Below are 18360 nucleotides of genomic sequence, written 5' to 3'. Positions count from 1 at the left end.
TTGGTTGAAATCACATGTCCACAGCCTTACTGACTTTTCTAGCACTACATTAAAGGCCCAAACAAGTGTTTTATAGGCCTACAAGGAAAAAGGCACTGAAAGAAAAAAAACATCTTACATGGGTCTGTGACAACTCAACCCAGGTAAACATCTTAAGTGGGTTTGAAACTCGTGCCCTAACTCAAATGAGAAAGTTGCGGGCAAAGCTTTCTTTCACCCGACAGAAAAATAAAAAACCACAGAGAACGAACGCGAGGTTCATTTGAGAACGAACGCAAGGTTCGTTTGAATTGAGCACGAGACTCACCTGAGAACGAACGCAGGGTTCGTTTGAATTGAACACGAGGCTCACCTAAGAACGAACGCAGGGTTCGTTTGAGAATGAACGTGTGGTTCGTTTGACTGAGCACGAGGCTTGCCTGAGAATGAACGCGGGGTTCAACTTGAGAACGAACCCAGGGCTCGTTTGAGATCGAACCGAAGATCGCTGAAACTTTCAAGCCCTAAAGCTCGCCTAAAATTGAGGTAACTTCCTCCTTTTACCCTAATTTTCCGCACGTTTTCACGCACGATTTCCTGCACGAACACCCCTTTAGAGTTTCATTCTGAACCGTCATCACCGCTGCTTAAGCTCCCGCACCCTAGGGTTTCGAAACCCTAGGGCTTCCTGATGCCACTGTCGATGTCTTCCTTTGATAGCGGGGCCGCCAGCGAACATCGCTAGCGAGGAGTTAAGTGAACGATGACTTAATCCAAATTTCAAATTTTGATAATTATGAACTTGGTTGCACACAATCTTGATCAATGAGTTGATCCCAAATTCATAAAATTGATGATTTTCTCACAATCTGGATCAAGAGTTTGATCCAGATTCAACAACCGAAAGAGAAAATCAAATCAAAAGGAAAAAAATGATTTTTTTATTACTGTTCATGCGTGCTACAGTTCCAAAGTAAACAGAAAAAATAAAAAAATTAAAATTTTTCATCCTACATATCATATTTGCACAGACGTGCATCCGATCTTAATCAAGCCAAATTAATATCAAAAAACCCCAAATTCTTAATCTTAACCATAAATCTCAAAGAATTAAACACGGTGGCTCTGATACCACTTATTAGATCTAAAACTGAGATCTAATCCATAAAACCATGATTAATCCAAAGAGAATAAACACAACAGTGAGCGGAAGCAATACCTGAATCCATGAAGAATTAGCACGACTCTGAATTAGAGTTTGATCTTCTAATCTTGAGGGTCTCTCCTTTAGAATCTCTTTAGATTGGGATTAAGAGAATAGAGAATGTGACCGGACCATAACCCCTTATTTGTAGTTGTTGTTCTTTTATAATTTAGCCCATCATCAAATTATAATTATAACCTGGTATCCGCACATTTAGCCCATGATTTATTTAAATATTTATTAACCCAAATTTATTGATCACTTTATGCGGGTTAACCTTAAGGATATCATTATACACTAATGTAACATATATGCCCATAATTAGATTTAATCCAACAAGTTAACCTCGGCGACTGAAGTTTTTTGACCAAGAAATATCTTAAAGTTCAAAAAATTTAGTTTTCGTACCCCATTATGTCATTTTAGGCATCAAAGATTCGAACATTTAGGTTTCTTGGTTACCAAACTTAATAAAGGTGTAAACTTTGAGACGTTTTAAGTGCAGATAACTCTTCAAGTTTTGCCTTTTTTGGTTTTTAACCCTCAGTGGTGCGTTCGTAATTAGTGAAACTCCTCAGGGGGATTATCCGAAAATCCCAAACCCTAAACCCCAAAATAGAACCCCATTCCATCCCTCATTCATCTCAATAGCAGCCATGAGACCTCCAAGAGGTTTAATCCCCTTTTCTCATCGCTTATCTCTCTTTTTTTATTTTTTTATTTTTTTTTTTTTATTTTATGGCTTGAGTTAGCTTTAGTGTTCGACTCTATTAAGTTGGTTCAAAGAACTCTTTGATCTTCTGTGACTTTGAGCATAAAGAGAGCACCTTATTATTATTTTTTTTTGAGAATAAAAAGAGAGCACCTTATTGTATGAATTCTTATTGTTTCAGTGACAATTTTTCAATTTATCTCTTCTCGATGACTATTTTCAGCGTAAACTAGGTTTTAGGGTTTATCCCTCGAGTTGCTTCAGATAACTCTTTGGGCTTTTTGTGATTTTGAGGAAAAAAGGTAGCATCTTGTCGGATTTGTTCTTTACACCTTGCTATATCAATGCTGAAAGAATTTTTTTTACTTGCCCCATAAATTATTGTGTGTCTGTATAATTATCACCTTAGACTTTTGCGTACTTGATCTATCAAAGTGTTTCAAAGAGTGTTTTTTTTCTTCTTGTCCTTTGTGCAATTTCAGACGCATCTTAATAGTTCTACATACATTTCCCCCTTGAACTTTCAAGGTGGTGGATTCAGGGGCAGGAGTGATGGTGGCAGAGGCCGAGGAAGAGGAGGTGGAGGCCGAGGTGGTCCTGAAGGCCGGGGTGGTGGTGGAAGAGGACGCGGTGCTGGTCGAGGTGGTGGTGGAAGAGGGCGTGGTGGAGGTCGCGGTGGTGGCCGTGGAGGTGGAATGAAGGGAGGAAGCAAAGTAGTGGTTCAGCCGCATAGGCATGATGGAGTCTTCGTTGCCAAGGGGAAGGAAGATGCCCTTTGTACCAAGAACATGGTTGTCGGTGAATCCGTTTATGGTGAGAAGCGCGTTGCTGTGCAGGTGATTGTTCTTGGTTTTTATAAGCTTTTATTGATTATGGGGCACTTTTAAGCGTAAATTTCTGAAAACACCCCTGAAACTTGGAGTGTTTTGCACAAAAATGAAAAATCTCCCTAAACTTTAAGAAATAAGAATCCCTCTTGAATTTCTTTCACTAAAATACCATGACTGGCTGACCACAACTAGTTTAGGTCGTCACATCCTTTGCTAGCAATATGTTTTGAACAATGTTACTCATGTACTTTTTAATACTACCGAAAGATAGTTTTTTGTTTTAGGACAGGTATCTTTTTAGGGTAGTTTATAGCTTCCACCCTACATGCTAATGCTGATTGTGTCAATTTTCAATAGTTCAAAGCGAGTGCTGTATGATTTGAAAAATTAATGGGGTTTCTCTTTTTTTTTATAGGTTGTATGTGGGTTTTGTGCAACAATGTTTAGGAGGGTTTCTTGAATCATTTATTTTAATTTTTGTTGTGTGGGCACTTACTTCGTTGCTGAATGTTCAATGCAGAATGAAGATGGAACCAAGGTTGAATACAGGGTTTGGAATCCTTTCCGATCGAAGCTTGCAGCAGCCATTCTGGGTGGTGTTGACAGGATTTACATTGTAAGGGTTCTTTCCCTCTTTTTTTGTTTCTTATTCCTTTTATTCTATTACATTTATGTGAAAATTATACCTACCATTGAGTTAGTTCACAATGTTTGCTTGTGGTTGCATGAGTCGAGCATCCGGATTTCATATACACTTTCTTTTGCATACGCAGGAAAGTTAGCAGTTGCATGTGTTTTGTGCTCCCTGACCATCTTTTATTTCACTTACCTTGTTACGTATATTTAGTCTGAAATTGATAATTGCTGTAAATGGTTGTTTCAGTCTGATCCTTTCCTTGATGATCTTGATGATACAATTAGGTTGACATATGGCAGGGAGCTGCCCCATAATTGAAACCGTTACTTGTTTAGGCTCTTGTTCTTCATTCTGGAATTTTCTTTGTATATGATTCCCTTATATTGGACATTCTCCTTACGCTTATTGATTTGACTTCAATGTTTCGATTTCTTAGGCTCCTGGAGCTCGGGTGCTTTACCTTGGAGCTGCATCAGGAACTACAGTCTCTCACGTATCTGATATTGTTGGGCCTGTAAGTTACTTTTATTCCGGATATTTCCTTGTCCAGATCATCAAGTGCTATCCTAAAGTTGCTTGCTGAAGTTTTCTCTATTATTTTGACTTGTTCGGCAGACTGGAATGGTTTATGCTGTTGAGTTTTCACATAGAAGTGGAAGGGACCTTGTTAACATGGCAAAGAAGCGGACAAATGTTATTCCCATTATTGAAGACGCTAGGCATCCTGCAAAGTACAGAATGTTAGTTGGAATGGTTGATGTTATCTTCTCTGATGTTGCTCAGCCAGATCAGGTATTTGTTTCAAGTCATTCCATCTGCCTCAATATTCTTTTAACAGTTAAGCACATGATGGGGCTACGTGCTGTTTCTGTTTGCCCTTATATTATTGTTTGTCTGTAACTGCAGTATTCATGTACTCTTGGATGTTCTGCATTTTTTATGTTCATGATCTTATCTTTGTTAAAGTTAATTACTTGTGCAATACGGTGTTTTCTTTAATGAATTAATGTTATTGGGCCATATGTGACTATTGCAGCTTTCATATGCAAGTTCATTAATACTTATGGAATCAGTTATCCATGAACAGGTTGCTATTGGCTCTTGCATTCCTATCATTTCATTTTGCATTATTGAAGATTCTTTTGCACCATATGATTGTGATGATTTGATTATTATAAGCATTAGCATGCACAGTCATGATTTAAAGATGATATGGAAGACAAGTTTGATTTTTAGCACCAGATAAATCGGTTGTAGTTGAGAGCTTTTTATTTACCTGTTATTTGGATAGTGAAGAACAGCTGAAATAACTTTTTTGAGTTTATTTTACCTAATTTGTTCTTTGTTTGAAAGCAGCTGAAACTTAAGGCTCATTGCTTTGTTTCTGCCAAATCAATTATTTGTGCTGTGTTATCGTCATATTGCTTCTATTTATCATGTCAAGCATATGATGAAAGCAACTCGGATTCCTCTTCAGGACATCATTTGGGTGATGCGGGTTCGAGCTTCTGATGCTAACATATTAGTTAGTATGATTCTTTCCTAATTGTTTATTTTCCTTCTTTTTTAAGGTCTCTTCAATCAATATCTTATCATATGGCATTTGTTGAATTTTCTGTCCGATAGTCAGCAATGTGACACTTGTCTTTTCCCTATTTTTGAAGCAGGGGTTGTTATTTTACATGATTTTATCAAGTTATTTTTCTATACTTACTGTTTTAAGGTGAAGCATATTGAGAATAGATCGGATTCCCTTCAAGGCATGTGTGAATGATGCAAATTCAAGATCTTTGATTCACTTATAACAATTCTCCTTCAAAATTGTATTTTCTCATGATTTCTTTAGGATATATAATATACTGCATGTTTCCTTTTCTTGAATCTTGATAATCTACCACTTATCATGTGAATTTATTTACTTTGCTATTCAGTTGGTTTGCTTATATCACCTTAGTCTTCAGTCTCTTTGCCGAAAATATCTCTATGATCTGTGATGGGTTTTGCTTTTTGTTGAGCATGTAGTTGGTTTCATTATGCCTTTGCCATAGACATTTTAATAAGCCTTATCTGCATTCCTTTCTCATGGATCAAGGCCAATATTTGCACAAGGAGAAAGCTTTCCAAACTTGTTTGCACAGGGTTTGTTTTCATCTCCATGTGTCTGTGACAAAGCTATTTTTATCTGCAGAGGTCATGAGTCAATCGATAGGTTTGTAGAGCTTGGCACATTAGTTTTATTTAACTGTAAATGTATTATTGGTGCCTTTGAGGTAGCATATTATAGCTAAATTGATGATGGAGTTGCTGCTTTAAGTTACCGTTAAAGTTGACACAACATTCTTCATTTATATTGAACTTTTACCTAATGCGTTGGGGGTCATTGTAATTCTTTCCAGACTAGACCCTACTTTGAGTTAAAAAAAACTCAATTCTTGGTATTCGACTAATAGTGTCATACTGAAACATAGGCAACTAAATTAGGTGATTTGATATCAGCAATGTACTGCTGTTCTTAAACGTGGGATTTACTTAGTCCTGAAGTATTCCAACTCTGACAGTTCTCAGTGGTCGTTTTCTTTCAGTCTTTCAAGTGATAAAGAAAATGCATAAGGAAGGTATGAGTGAGGTTGAAAATAGACAACTTCTGGTACTGAGGTATATCTCTACATACAACTGAAATGCAGGATAGGCAGTAGCAAGGGGTACAACCTGTAATATTATGTAAAATATGCCTTGCTTATGGTTATGATATCGTACATATTAATTTTCCTGATGTTGCATCTCTGCAGGCTAGGATTTTAGCGTTGAATGCTTCATACTTCTTGAAGAACGGGGGTCACTTTGTTATATCCATCAAGGTAACCTCCATGTCCTTTTAGATTTTGGTTCTAGTGATTATATGCTATATACAAGAAATAGTTTCTGATAGGGGTTAATTGCAAATGCATCCTTTGTACTATTAAGTGGTTATAGCAAATCATAGAGGAAGGAGATCGCGACAAGTGCCCCGCTACTTTCCCCCCCTACAAACTTGAGTATATCTAATAAGTTTGTTTTGCCCAGGCCAATTGCATAGACTCCACCGTACCTGCTGAAGCTGTGTTTGCTCAAGAAGTAAAGAAGCTGCAGGCTGAGCAGTTCAAGCCTGAGGAGCAAGTCACTCTTGAACCTTTTGAGCGAGACCATGCTTGTGTTGTTGGTGGATATCGGATGCCGAAGAAGCAGAAGCCAGCTACTTGAAAAGCTTCGTCAGCTTATCTATTGCTGCATCTTTTGGGGTTGAATGCTAGTGTAGCTGTTTCTGTTTGCTTAAGACTATTGTAGGTCTTTATTGGGTAGTTCTTAATCCTGGTTTAAATGTGTAGCTTTTTATGTTTTTGCTTAAGGACGTTGTAGCTCCATATCTATGTGTAATTGTCAATCCTGATTTGATAAGTTTTGACAGATGCTATGATCTTCTCTCCTGGTGTCTTTTTTTTTTCTTCCAATATTTTTGGCATCCTTCAATAGCGTAGTATCTTTTATGTTAGCAAGTATGTGTGTGTGTATACCTCTACTGTCCTCATCATTTATCTGAAAAACTTTGGAGATCTTGGTACTGTTAAAAAAAAAGAAAGTTAAAATCTCGTCTCCGCTGCTAAAAGAATTGATACGGATACCTACCTTACCATAAGAATGATAGAATTTGAACTGCAAGTGCAGGCAAACTGGCCTTGTCGAGTTGGGGTATGCTGCAGCTTTACAAACATTAAAGCTGATGAACTCAACCCTGGGTGTCTATCTGTGTTTGCTGACATAGCACATATAATACGTCAACTATGATCTGGATATGCTTTATACGGTAGGTGCTTGAATGTGCGTAATGCCAATGAGGGTGACCTGGATGGTTGGAATGTTTTAATATGGCTCTCAAAATCCTAGGTTCGATTCTCGGTAGCTTCATTATTAAAAAATATATATATATTTATAGACTTGTAGTCTAGTTCAATAGAGGCATTGTCTTCTTATTCAGTTATGACAAGATTCAGGATATTCTCCAAAATAGCTATCACAATCGTATAAAACACTCTAATTAGGGAGAAGAAGAAGGCACACGCAAGTATAACTCTAGATTTGCTTGGTTACTCCATCATCTTCAAGGACTAAGTTAAAGCGTCAGAGGGAGGAAAACCAACAAATATTGATAATCACATTCTTGTTAACAGTGTATAATTTTGCTTGGACAATATTTTTGTTGTATGATCTTCACAAACTACATATTTTATTCTTGGTCGAATATCCAACTTTGATTACTAGTATTTTGGCGCACATGATGCATTCATGGCATGTAACCTATAGGAGCATTTTAGTCAAATTGTCAAAGTGAACGAACATTTGTTAATTGTTTAGATTTGTTTTCCAACTTCGAGAGCATTTTCCAATGTGTTCCAATCATGCGAAAATATAGGCTGCAGCAGATGTTCCAATGTGTTTGATCATGCGAAAAGGAAAACGCAAGGAAAGAGAGAAAAATTAACACAACGTACAGAAGAAAGCACAAAATGATGCAATCAAAGAATTCACTGAAGAAGTGTTAAAAAGAATGAGAATTGAAAAGCAAACGACATCGAACAAGTAATTATTTTTACAAAAGTAAGGCTCACACCTCTAAAAAATTTTGGACAAGTAGATGAATCGCATGTGCAATCCCTTTAGCATCAAGCTGATGTGGATCAAAAGGTCAATCTGGGTCAAAGCTTTAATGAACTGGTAGGAAATAAATCTAGCATAAAAAAGCAGACAACATCGACACCAGAGGTGGCAAGAAATCTTTTTATGCAACGCAAAAACTATCAATCTTTTTATGCAACACAAACTATACAAATGTCAAGTTATAGAAGGTGCAAAGAGAGAGATAATATATATTATGTTGACTTAAAGAGTACCATGTGCGAGCTTTTCTTCTCTGAGAGCCTACGGAATCTGTCCGTGCGCCTTGGAACATGATCGACCTACTCAGAGTAGGTAACTTAAATACCAAATTCGTTTGAATGGCCAAAGCAATCAAATAATAACTCGCATGGTCTTCGAAGTGGATCTCATTAAAAACTTTAAATAAATTGATTTAGGTTCCATGGGTTATGGCGTCCAGGATAATGAAAACGAACAGCCGTACGAGATACGATGCTCAATGAAATGTCAGATGCTTTCAAACTTGGGTTTGTCATGCGCCTATGCGGAAGCGTACTACACGCGCACACCGAACGAGTCTGAGATCACGGGAAGAAGATGACCACACACAGGCACAATCCAATCCAAATACGACAAATCCAACTAAACACAGAGATATACGTGGCTCGGCAATTTTCCTACGTCCACGGGGAGAAGATGGGGAGATTCCACTAAATCAAGGAGAGTACAAAATGGTTACAATCACATAAAATCACTCAAAGTAATCCTCAACCAAAGCTCTCAACTTGCTCACAATATCTCCCTCTCATAATGCTCAATAGCCTCTCTGAATCTCTCAAATCTCTGATGTAAAACCGTAGAAAATCGTGTCCCTATTTATATCCAAACAAAAACCCAAACAAAGTCCAAACAGGAAACCAACCTGTGCAAAAAACCCATCATAAGTCGACTTAACAGGTGCCATAAGTCGACTTGGCAGAGAGAAAAACAGCAACTAGAGAACAGTTCGTAAGTCGACTTAACATGCTTCACAAGTCGACTTGACAGAGCGAAAAATTACAACTCCAGAGCAGAACGTAAGTCAACTCATGCACAGACACAAGTCGACTTACCATAAGTCGACTTATGCCTGTGCATGAGTCGACTTATGACAGAAAAACTAGTTTTTTTTTTCTGGTTTTCTCCATAATTCTCCACCTCGGCGAAATTTTGCTAAAACTGAGCCGACACCAAATAAAGAGCACCAATGCGTCGTCTCTCCAAACACGACTGCACCTACATGGTTGCCTATGTACCCCCTCTCCCAAGGGATCAAGTCGTCTGTAGTTCATCCAAATGGCCGCCAACGGCCTCAACAATTACGAATATGCAACAAGTTTCTGTAATGATCAAACTTGTTGCTCGGAACCATCTTAGTGAGCATATCCGCCGGATTATCCTTTGTGTGGACTTTCACAATTTCCACATCGCCATCTTCAAGAACATCCCGAACGAAGTGATAACGAACGTCAATGTACTTCGTCCTCGCATGAAAAACCTGATTCTTCGCCAAATAGATAGCAGTCATGCTATCATAATGAATGGTGACGGACCGCTGTGATGTACCAAGTTCCTCCAAAAGTCCTTGAAGCCAAATAGCCTCCTTCACAGCCTCTGTAATCGCCATATACTCTGCCTCCGTCATAGACAAAGCCACCGTAGACTGTAATGTGTATCTCCAACACACCGACGCACGGGTCAAAGTAAACACATATCCCGTCGTAGACCGACGCTTATCCAAATGCCCGACATAATCCAAGTCAACATAGCCAATGCATAGTTATCCACTTATAGTGTCCCGCTCATAAACCAAACCAACATTGAGCGTACCTCTAATGTACCTCAAAATCCATCTCATGGTGTCCCAATGACCCACTCCTGGATCGTGCATGTATCTCGAAACCATGCTCACTGCCTGTGACAAATCCGGCCTCGTACATACTATCGCGTACGTTAAGCTCCTAACTGCGCTCGCATATGGAGTCTTCGACATCAACTCTCGATCTTCAACTGACTTTGGTGAAAGACCAGCTGAAAGCTTCAAATGGGCTCTCAATGGTACACTAACTGGCTTCGTATCCATGCTAACATGAAATCGCTGTAAAACCTTCTTCAAATAAGCCACCTGTATCAAACAAATTCTGCCCTTCTTCTTGTCTCTGCCAATCTCCATCCCTAAAATACGCTTTGCCTCGCCCAAGCCCTTCATCTCAAACTCATTTGAAAGCTGAACTTTCAACTCATCTATAGCCGACCTGAAAATAGAGGTAACCAACATGTCATCGATATAAAATAACAAATAAATGTACGCACCTCCTCTCAACTTGTGAAAATACACGTAAGGATCAAACTGGCTCCGAGTGTACGAATGAACAAGCATAAAACCATCAAACCGCCTATACCACTATCGAGGAGACTGCTTCAAACCGTATAACGATTTTTTAATCTGCAAACCAACTTATCTTTCCTTATAGCTCGGAATCGTATTGGCTGAGTCATATATATTTCTTCATCAAGATCATCATGAAGAAATACGGTCTTCACATCCAACTGATCTAACTCTAATCCATACCGTGTCACCAAAGCTAACAAAATCTGAATCGAAGAGTGCTTCACCACCAGAGAGAAAACCTCATTATAGTCAATATCTTCCTCCTGTGCATAGCCCTTCGCAACCAACCTAGCTTTGAATCTCAATGGAGTACCGTCAATGCCCTCCTTCTTCGTGTATACCCACTTGCAACCAATCGCCTTCCGCCCCTTTGGAAGCTCAACAAGCTCCCATGTATCGTTCTTATGAAGAGACTCCATCTCCTCCTGCATAGCTAACTGCCACGAATCAGCCTCTGAACTCTGCTCGATCTCTCTGAATGTAGTAGGCACCATCTCATCGATACTCTCTACCGAAAGTACATATGTAACTGTGTCGGCATACCGTGCTGACACCCGTATGTCTCTCCTCTGTCTCCAAACCATAATAGAATCCTGAACCTGAGCCGTCGGTCCCTGATCCTGCACATCAGTACCCATATCCTTCGTGTCACCTTTGTGCTCTCTCGATGTCACCTCAGTCAGCACTCTAATGGATACTACACCATCTGGACACTGTGAAGCTGCATTGATCTCCACCACCTGCGATGTCTCCTCTGTCGGGTCGCTCTCCACCTAATGAGAGCTGGGAAGCTTCAAGATAGAAGCTTCATCGAACGTGACGTCCCTACTCAGCACAATCTTCTTATCAACTGGATCCCAAAGCTTGTATTCCTTGACACCACGCTTGAATCCTACAAATATGACCTTCCTAACTCGAGGTTCCAACTTATCAGTTCTAACATGATAATATGCAGGGCAACCAAATACCTTGAGCTGGTCATAGTCATGTGCTATCTCTCCCGACCACATCTCCATAGGGATTTTCCCCTCAATCGCAGATAAAGGCAGCCTATTAATGAGGTGGCTCGCATATGAAAGTGTCTCAGTCCAAAAGATCTTCTCCAAACCACTATGCGCTAATAAGCATCAGATCTTCTCCAATAAAGACCGATTCAACCTCTCTACCACCCCATTCTGCTGTGGTGTATGACTAACTATGAAGTTACTCTCTATGCCCTCGTCTCGACATAGCTGTTGAAAGGAGTCTGAAGTGTATTCGCCGCCGTTGTCGGATCACAACGTCTTGATCTTTCTCTCAGTCTGCTGTTCTAATCTCTTCTTTCACTTTACAAACAAATCTAGGACTTTATTCTTATGCTTCATGGTGTACACCCAACAACGCCTAGAATAGTCATCAATAAACGTGACGAACCAATATCGACCACCAAGTGATGTCGTCTTGGTGGGACCCCAAACATCTGTGTGCATGTAGTCCAGGATGCCCCTCGTCCTATGAATAGCAGTCCCGAACTTTACCTTTGTTTTCTTACCAAGAACACAGTGCTCATAGAAATCCACTTTTTTACTCTTGGCTCCTTTCAATAGCCTCTGCTTGCACAAAATCTGCAGTGACTTTTCTCCTGTGTGCCCTAATCTGTAGTGCCAAAGTCTGTTCATGTCCACCTCTGAAAATAGCTGAAGTAACCTGGCTAACCTCGATGCTCCCCTTCAGATAATATAAGTTCCAACTGCGGACTCCCTTCATCACCACTAAAGATCCCTTAGTAACCTTTGCTACAGCGTCCTCAAAGGTCACCTTGAATCCCTTCGCCTCCAAAGCTCCAACAGAAATAAGATTCTTCTTCAGCTGCCTCAAAGGTCACCTTGAATCCCTTCGCCTCCAAAGCTCCAACAGAAATAAGATTCTTCTTCAGCTGAGAAACGAATCTCACCTCCTTCAATTCGTGGACTACTCTATCGTGCATCCGAATCTGCATGGTACCTATTCTACAAATATCACAGGATTGATCATTTTCCATGACAACAACACCCTCATCAAGTCTCTCAAATGATGCAAACCAATATCGCCTAGGAGTCACATGATAAGTAGCATCAGAATCAAGCATCCAATCCGATGCATCCAAATGGTTCACCTCCGGAGTAATCAAAAGAGAAAAGCTCGAATCATCGGAATCATCGCATTTCGTAACATTCACCTCATTGGCCTTCGGGCCCTTTTTCTTGCTATTCTCCTTCTCTTTGACCTTTGGACAATCTCCTTTACAATGCCCTTGTTCCTTGCAAAATACACATTGGTTCTTTCCTAGCTGGTGACGACCTCTTGACTTTGACTTTCCTCTATTTCTATCTTTCGGATATGGGCTTCTACCTCTCGTCGACAAGGCCTCTCCTGAAGTACTAGCGCGGGAAGTCTCTTTATCCTTCCTCCTCAAATTGTAGTTTGTCAATGCATTAGTCACTTCACTATAAGTGATAGAAGATCTCTCGTTTAACAAAGTAAGCACAAAGGTAACATACTCCTCATCCGGTAAGGAGCCCAAAAGAATAATAGCCTTGTACTCATCCATGATCTTCTCATCCACGTTCGTCAAGTCCGATAATAACTTAATGTAGTTGTTCACATGAGCCACAAGCGAGGTACCTCTGAACATCTGAAATCTGAATAATCTTCATAGCAAGTACAAACGGTTCTCAACACTCTTCGTAAGGTACTTATTGTTGAGAATTTCCCACATATTCATTACAGACGTCACCCCAATCACATCATATTTCAGCTCATGTTCCAAACAAGACCTGATCACTCCACAAGCGTTCCTATTCATCTTTTCCCATATCACCTCTTCATATTTAGGTGGCCTCTCATTGACTATGATGATCTCCTCCAAATTTTGAGCATTGAGCGCATCTTGTACGTCGCTCATCCACAAACCAAAATTAATTTTGCCGTTATATTTTACCACACTAATTTTAGTGTTCTAAAAACCAACTTGAACTGTACCCGTCATCTTGCTGCTTTCACCAACTTCTTCATCCATAATCACAAACTCCAAATTATAAAGAAAGATTCAAACTTTATAGAATTTAGAAGTTACCTAACTGAACCCTAGATTGGATTCCAAATAGAACTCCTAACCACACGAGGAAAACGAGATCTTCAACGGCAACTTCAAAACCTAACTCCACCGAAGTCTAGAACTCCAAGAACCAAGCTTCCAACTGAATCTTCCTCCACCTAATCCAAAACCCTAGATCTGAAATCTGAGCTCTGATACCACTTGTCGCGTGCCTATGCGAAAGCATGCACGCGCACACTGAACGAGTCTGAGATCACGGGAAGAAGATGACCACACACAAGCACAATCTAATCCAAATACGACAAATCCAACCAAACACAGAGATATACGTGGTTCGACAATTTGCTTACATCCACGGGGATAGGATGAGAGATTCCACTAAATCAAGGATAGTACAAAAGGGTTACAATCACACAAAATCACTCAAACTAAACGTCAACCAGAGCTCTCAACTTGCTCACAATATCTCCCTCTCACAATACTCAATAGCCTCTCTGAATCTCTCAAATCTCTGATGTAAAACCCTAGAAAACTGTGTCCCTATTTATATCCAAACGGAAACCCAAACAGAGTCCAAACTGGAAACCAATCTGTGCAAAAAACCCGTCATAAGTCGAATTAACAGGTGCCATAAGTCGACTTGGCAGAGAAAAAAACAGCAACTGGAGAACAGTTCGTAAGTCGACTTAACATGCTTTACAAGTCGACTTGATAGAGCGAAAAATCACAACTCCAGAGCAGAACGTAAGTCGACTCGTGCACAGACACAAGTCGACCTACCATAAGTCGACTAATGCATGTGCATGAGTTGACTTATGACAGAAAAACTATTTTTTTTCTGGTTTTCTCCACAGGGTTGACCCATCCAAACATGAAGAATGATAGTTGTGCTGCCAAATTAAGTGCAGGTCTTTATAATTTATGCCTTGGCCTTTCTCTGTTGAAATCTCTAATAGACAGCACAAAGAAAAGGTGATGAATCAAAGGCTGTTAAGAGAACTGGTGAACCAAAGACGAGAAAGAGAACGAGAAAAGGAGAGATTAGATAGAAACAAATTCCTGATTTTTTTTGCTTTTGAGGCTGTGAAGGAGGAGATCAATGCTTCTTTGGTTGGTAATGGAGGAAACGGTGATGGTGAGGTTGGAGGGGTGATGGATAGATAGGATCAGGGAGCGAGAGGAGGTTTGACAACAATCTGTTCGATGGAATGCCCGAGAGAAACATCAATGCATCCCCCCCTCAGGATGATGGACTCCCCCAACCTTATTTCGATTATTATTTTTGATTTGATAGTTTTTATTGGTTTGTAAGAAGAAGACCGATGTGTGGTGTTATTGATCAAAGTAATATGATCAAGTGGAAATCGTATTTATAAATTTTAAATATGACCATCATATTCATTAAGTTGTTTTTAATTAGACTCCCAGATCTATTATTTTATTTTTTAATGGATCTTTTTTCATAGAACCACCCCTAACTTAGGTCCTATCTCACGTGACCACCCTTAAGTACCCGAATTTCAGATAACCACCCCTATCCACCACTCCGTTATCATATAACCACCTAGTATTTTTCAATCTAATTTCGATCCAAAATATTATTATTTGACACTTTCACCCTTACATGTTTAATTCTGGGTTTTTTTTTTGCCCCCAATGGTTTACCCTATTTTATCTTTAAGCCAAACTATTTTGTGTTGTACCTTTGAACCCCAATCATCTTTATATGTTTATTTCTAAGCCCAAATTCTCAAATACAATATAGTTAGTGGGCTCCCTTAAACTTTTTTAAAAATCCCAATTTACCTCATCTCCCCCCCCCCCAAAAAAAAACCCAACATCCTTTGCTCTCTTCTTTCATTCTTTAACTCTCATAAAGAGCTGGGGAAGGATCATTCCATAGGCTTGTTCTCTCAGGGGCAATGGTGTGGCACTAGGGGTGCATTCGGTCTGAATACGGCTCGGATATGATGCTTATCATATCCATATCCGCTTATCCATCTCGGATACTGATACGGATATACCTCGGTAAGAAAAATTTATAACCACATCCGCTAAAATCAGATACGGTTACGGATATACATGCGGATATATAAACGGATATGCATGTAGATACAAAACCGATATGAGAAAACTAGATAGTATTGAGAAAAACATAGTTCATGTGATACAAAAGAGTTTGTTAATATGCCCATTATAATTAAGAAGTTAAGATTAGACATCTTGATCATCAAAACTAACCACAAATCCATAATCTAAGAATTGAAACTATCGTAAGAGTATGACTAATATGTATTCGGATATTTCGGATACAAACACAGATATTTCACTACAAAACCATATCCATAACCATATCCTATCGGTTATAGATTTGAGTAACCATATTCGTATCCTAATGGATACGGTTACAGATATTTTCTCGGATACGGATACAGTTTAGCACCCTTATGTGGCACGCATACTTGATCGAGTGTTTGCCCGTGAGGCTGAAAGAAGGATTCAATTACCAACGTCAGGAAAGATGGTTATGGAAAACCTATCATGACATCATGAACCCTTTAATTACTCCTAAGCTCCAATAGTGCATATGGTTTGATTGCTCAATTTTGGTAGAGCTTCATCACTTTTATGGTATTTTTAAGGTATAATTTTTATTAATTACTCAATTTCTAAATTTGTAGCATTAATTTTGCATTTTATTCATCAAAATTATTTCACAATATTATTCATGAATCCTCATGGTTGTTTATTATAATTAACAAAAAATTGATACTAAAACTAAAAATGTTAATTTTAGTTTCAGAATTAGATTTAATTTCAGAATTAGATTTAATTTTAGAATTATGATTTTAATTTTAATTTTAATTTGTTGTGTGAGCAAATTTCACATTTAGTTGAATTTTATTTAAGTTGACTATCTTTGATAATATTTGCACATTTTTTTTTGACAAACAAAGATGTATGAAGATTTCTACTACACTTTCACCAAAACCTCCTATACTTTCACCAAAACATGTTATACTTACAAAAGTATATGCTATACTTTCACCAAAACCGACTATACTTATAGAAAACCTTGCTGTACTTATAGGAAATTCTGTTATACTTTCACCAAAACTACTGTACTTATAGAAAAACCTGATATACTTTCACTAAAACCTGCTATACTTACAAAAACAATTTGCTATACTTCCACCAAAACTTGTTATATTCATAGAAAAATTTGTTGTACTATAGGAAAACTTGCTATACTTTCATCAAAACCTACTATACTTACAGTACTGGTGAAAGTATAGCATGTTTTGGTGAAAGTATAGCGTGTTTTGGTGAAAGTTCGGTACAAATCTTCATTTATCTTTGTTTATCACAAAAAATAAATAAAATGTGTAAACCTTATCACAGATAGTCAACTTAAACCAAATGTGACTAACTATGAAATTAATTAAATCATAATTTTGAAATTAAATCTAATTCTAATTAACATATAGATTTTTTAGTGTTATTTTTTTGTATTAATAGTAATGCACAAACATGAGTATTCATGAATAATAATGTGAATAATTTTGATGAAGAAGATAATATATTAATGCTACAAAATTAGAAGTTGAGTAAAGGACAAAAATTATTCCTTAAAATACCAAAAAGTGATGAATTTCAACTAAAAGTGAGCAATCAAACCCTATACATTAATGGAGTTGAGGAGTACTTAGTGGGTTCATGAGAGTTAAGGAATGAAAGAAGAGAGTAAAAATAATTTGGGGGGGGGGGGGGGGAAGAGAAAGGAGGGGTAAGGTGCAGAATTTAGGGGGGGGGGGGGGTTAGGGAAAAGTTTAAGGGTGCCATGTAATGACATTGGGCCCGAAAATTTAAGGATGCCAATTAGATGTACCGTTTGGGCGGGCCGTGGCACAGCCCGGTCCACTCGGGTGGCCGGTGCGGGCGGGCGCCAGAGGCGAGCCTACGAACGCGGGCGGGCCGCGAAAACCTGGTTGTGGACTCGGTTTTCGGGGCAAACGGCCGGGCCTGGCGGGTAAGGCCCGGCATGCGGGCCGGCCTCGATGCCTTTGGATCACCCCAAGACCGCAAAACACGCACCACTAATTTTATTATTAAAACTTCCCTTTCCATTCCCTTTCAAGTTCAAATCGGAGCTTTTAGCTCGGAATTGGTTTTTTCTCTAATGATGATGTTTTGTGATGTATAAGGAAATTGTTTCTGTGTGTTTTTTTGGGTGAACCAAACTGGTGAAAAAGATTCCTTTTTGACTTTGTTTTTCCATTTTCTGACTTGTCAGAATGTTTGCAAGCATTTCCACCCCATTTCCTCAAAATAAATATGCCTAGAGAAATTTGTATAAATACTCCAAACTTCTTTCCTTTTCTTATCCATGAAATAGTTTTATAATGTAAAACAAGTATGTCCATATGCAAAGCACGTGCATTCTACTAGTAACAAAAAATAAGAGAAAGAATGAAAAGAAGAAAAAAATTATACCTTTAAGTTTAATGAATACACATTGTTAAAATTATTAATAAGTCCCACAACTTAATGGAACTCTTGAATTTGGGATAAATAGTGAGAGAGATTGGTTGATTTGAGTTTAATTTAGAATTTAGATTTAATGGAAAAAAAATCCTAAAAAATGAAAGGAAAAAACCCACCAAATGGCGAGCTAAGAAGGAAGGGGTATGTGAATGACTTTTTTGATGAACGCTCTTAATAGATTTGGACATTGTTTGAAGGATTTAACTCCGAGCCCAAACTTTTTTTTATGCTTAAGTCCTAGGCTTCTGATATTTGTTTGGTTCATGGCTTTGCTC

General features: G+C 38.6%; 1 protein-coding gene across 1 annotated transcript; it reads left to right on the top strand.

Moving 5' to 3' along the window:
- On the top strand, positions 1836–6616 carry LOC109823959 (mediator of RNA polymerase II transcription subunit 36a-like). The gene is made up of 7 exons (XM_020390433.1): positions 1836–1855; positions 2424–2731; positions 3246–3341; positions 3799–3876; positions 3978–4154; positions 6152–6220; positions 6426–6616. The coding sequence occupies exons 1-7, from the start codon at positions 1840–1842 to the stop codon at positions 6600–6602; spliced, it is 921 nt and encodes a 306-aa protein (XP_020246022.1). The 5' UTR covers positions 1836–1839; the 3' UTR covers positions 6603–6616.

The sequence above is a fragment of the Asparagus officinalis genome, chromosome 1 (assembly GCF_001876935.1).
Source record: "Asparagus officinalis chromosome 1, Aspof.V1, whole genome shotgun sequence".
NCBI lineage: Eukaryota > Viridiplantae > Streptophyta > Magnoliopsida > Asparagales > Asparagaceae > Asparagus > Asparagus officinalis.
This window is presented reverse-complemented; position numbering and strand designations above follow the sequence as displayed.

Bases quoted from the DNA above. Each gene is read 5' to 3' on its own strand.
- LOC109823959 (XM_020390433.1), top strand. The intron at 4,155-6,151 runs GTATTTGTTTCA...GCATCTCTGCAG, and splicing joins ATGTTGCTCAGCCAGATCAG to GCTAGGATTTTAGCGTTGAA. The intron at 6,221-6,425 runs GTAACCTCCATG...TGTTTTGCCCAG, and splicing joins ACTTTGTTATATCCATCAAG to GCCAATTGCATAGACTCCAC.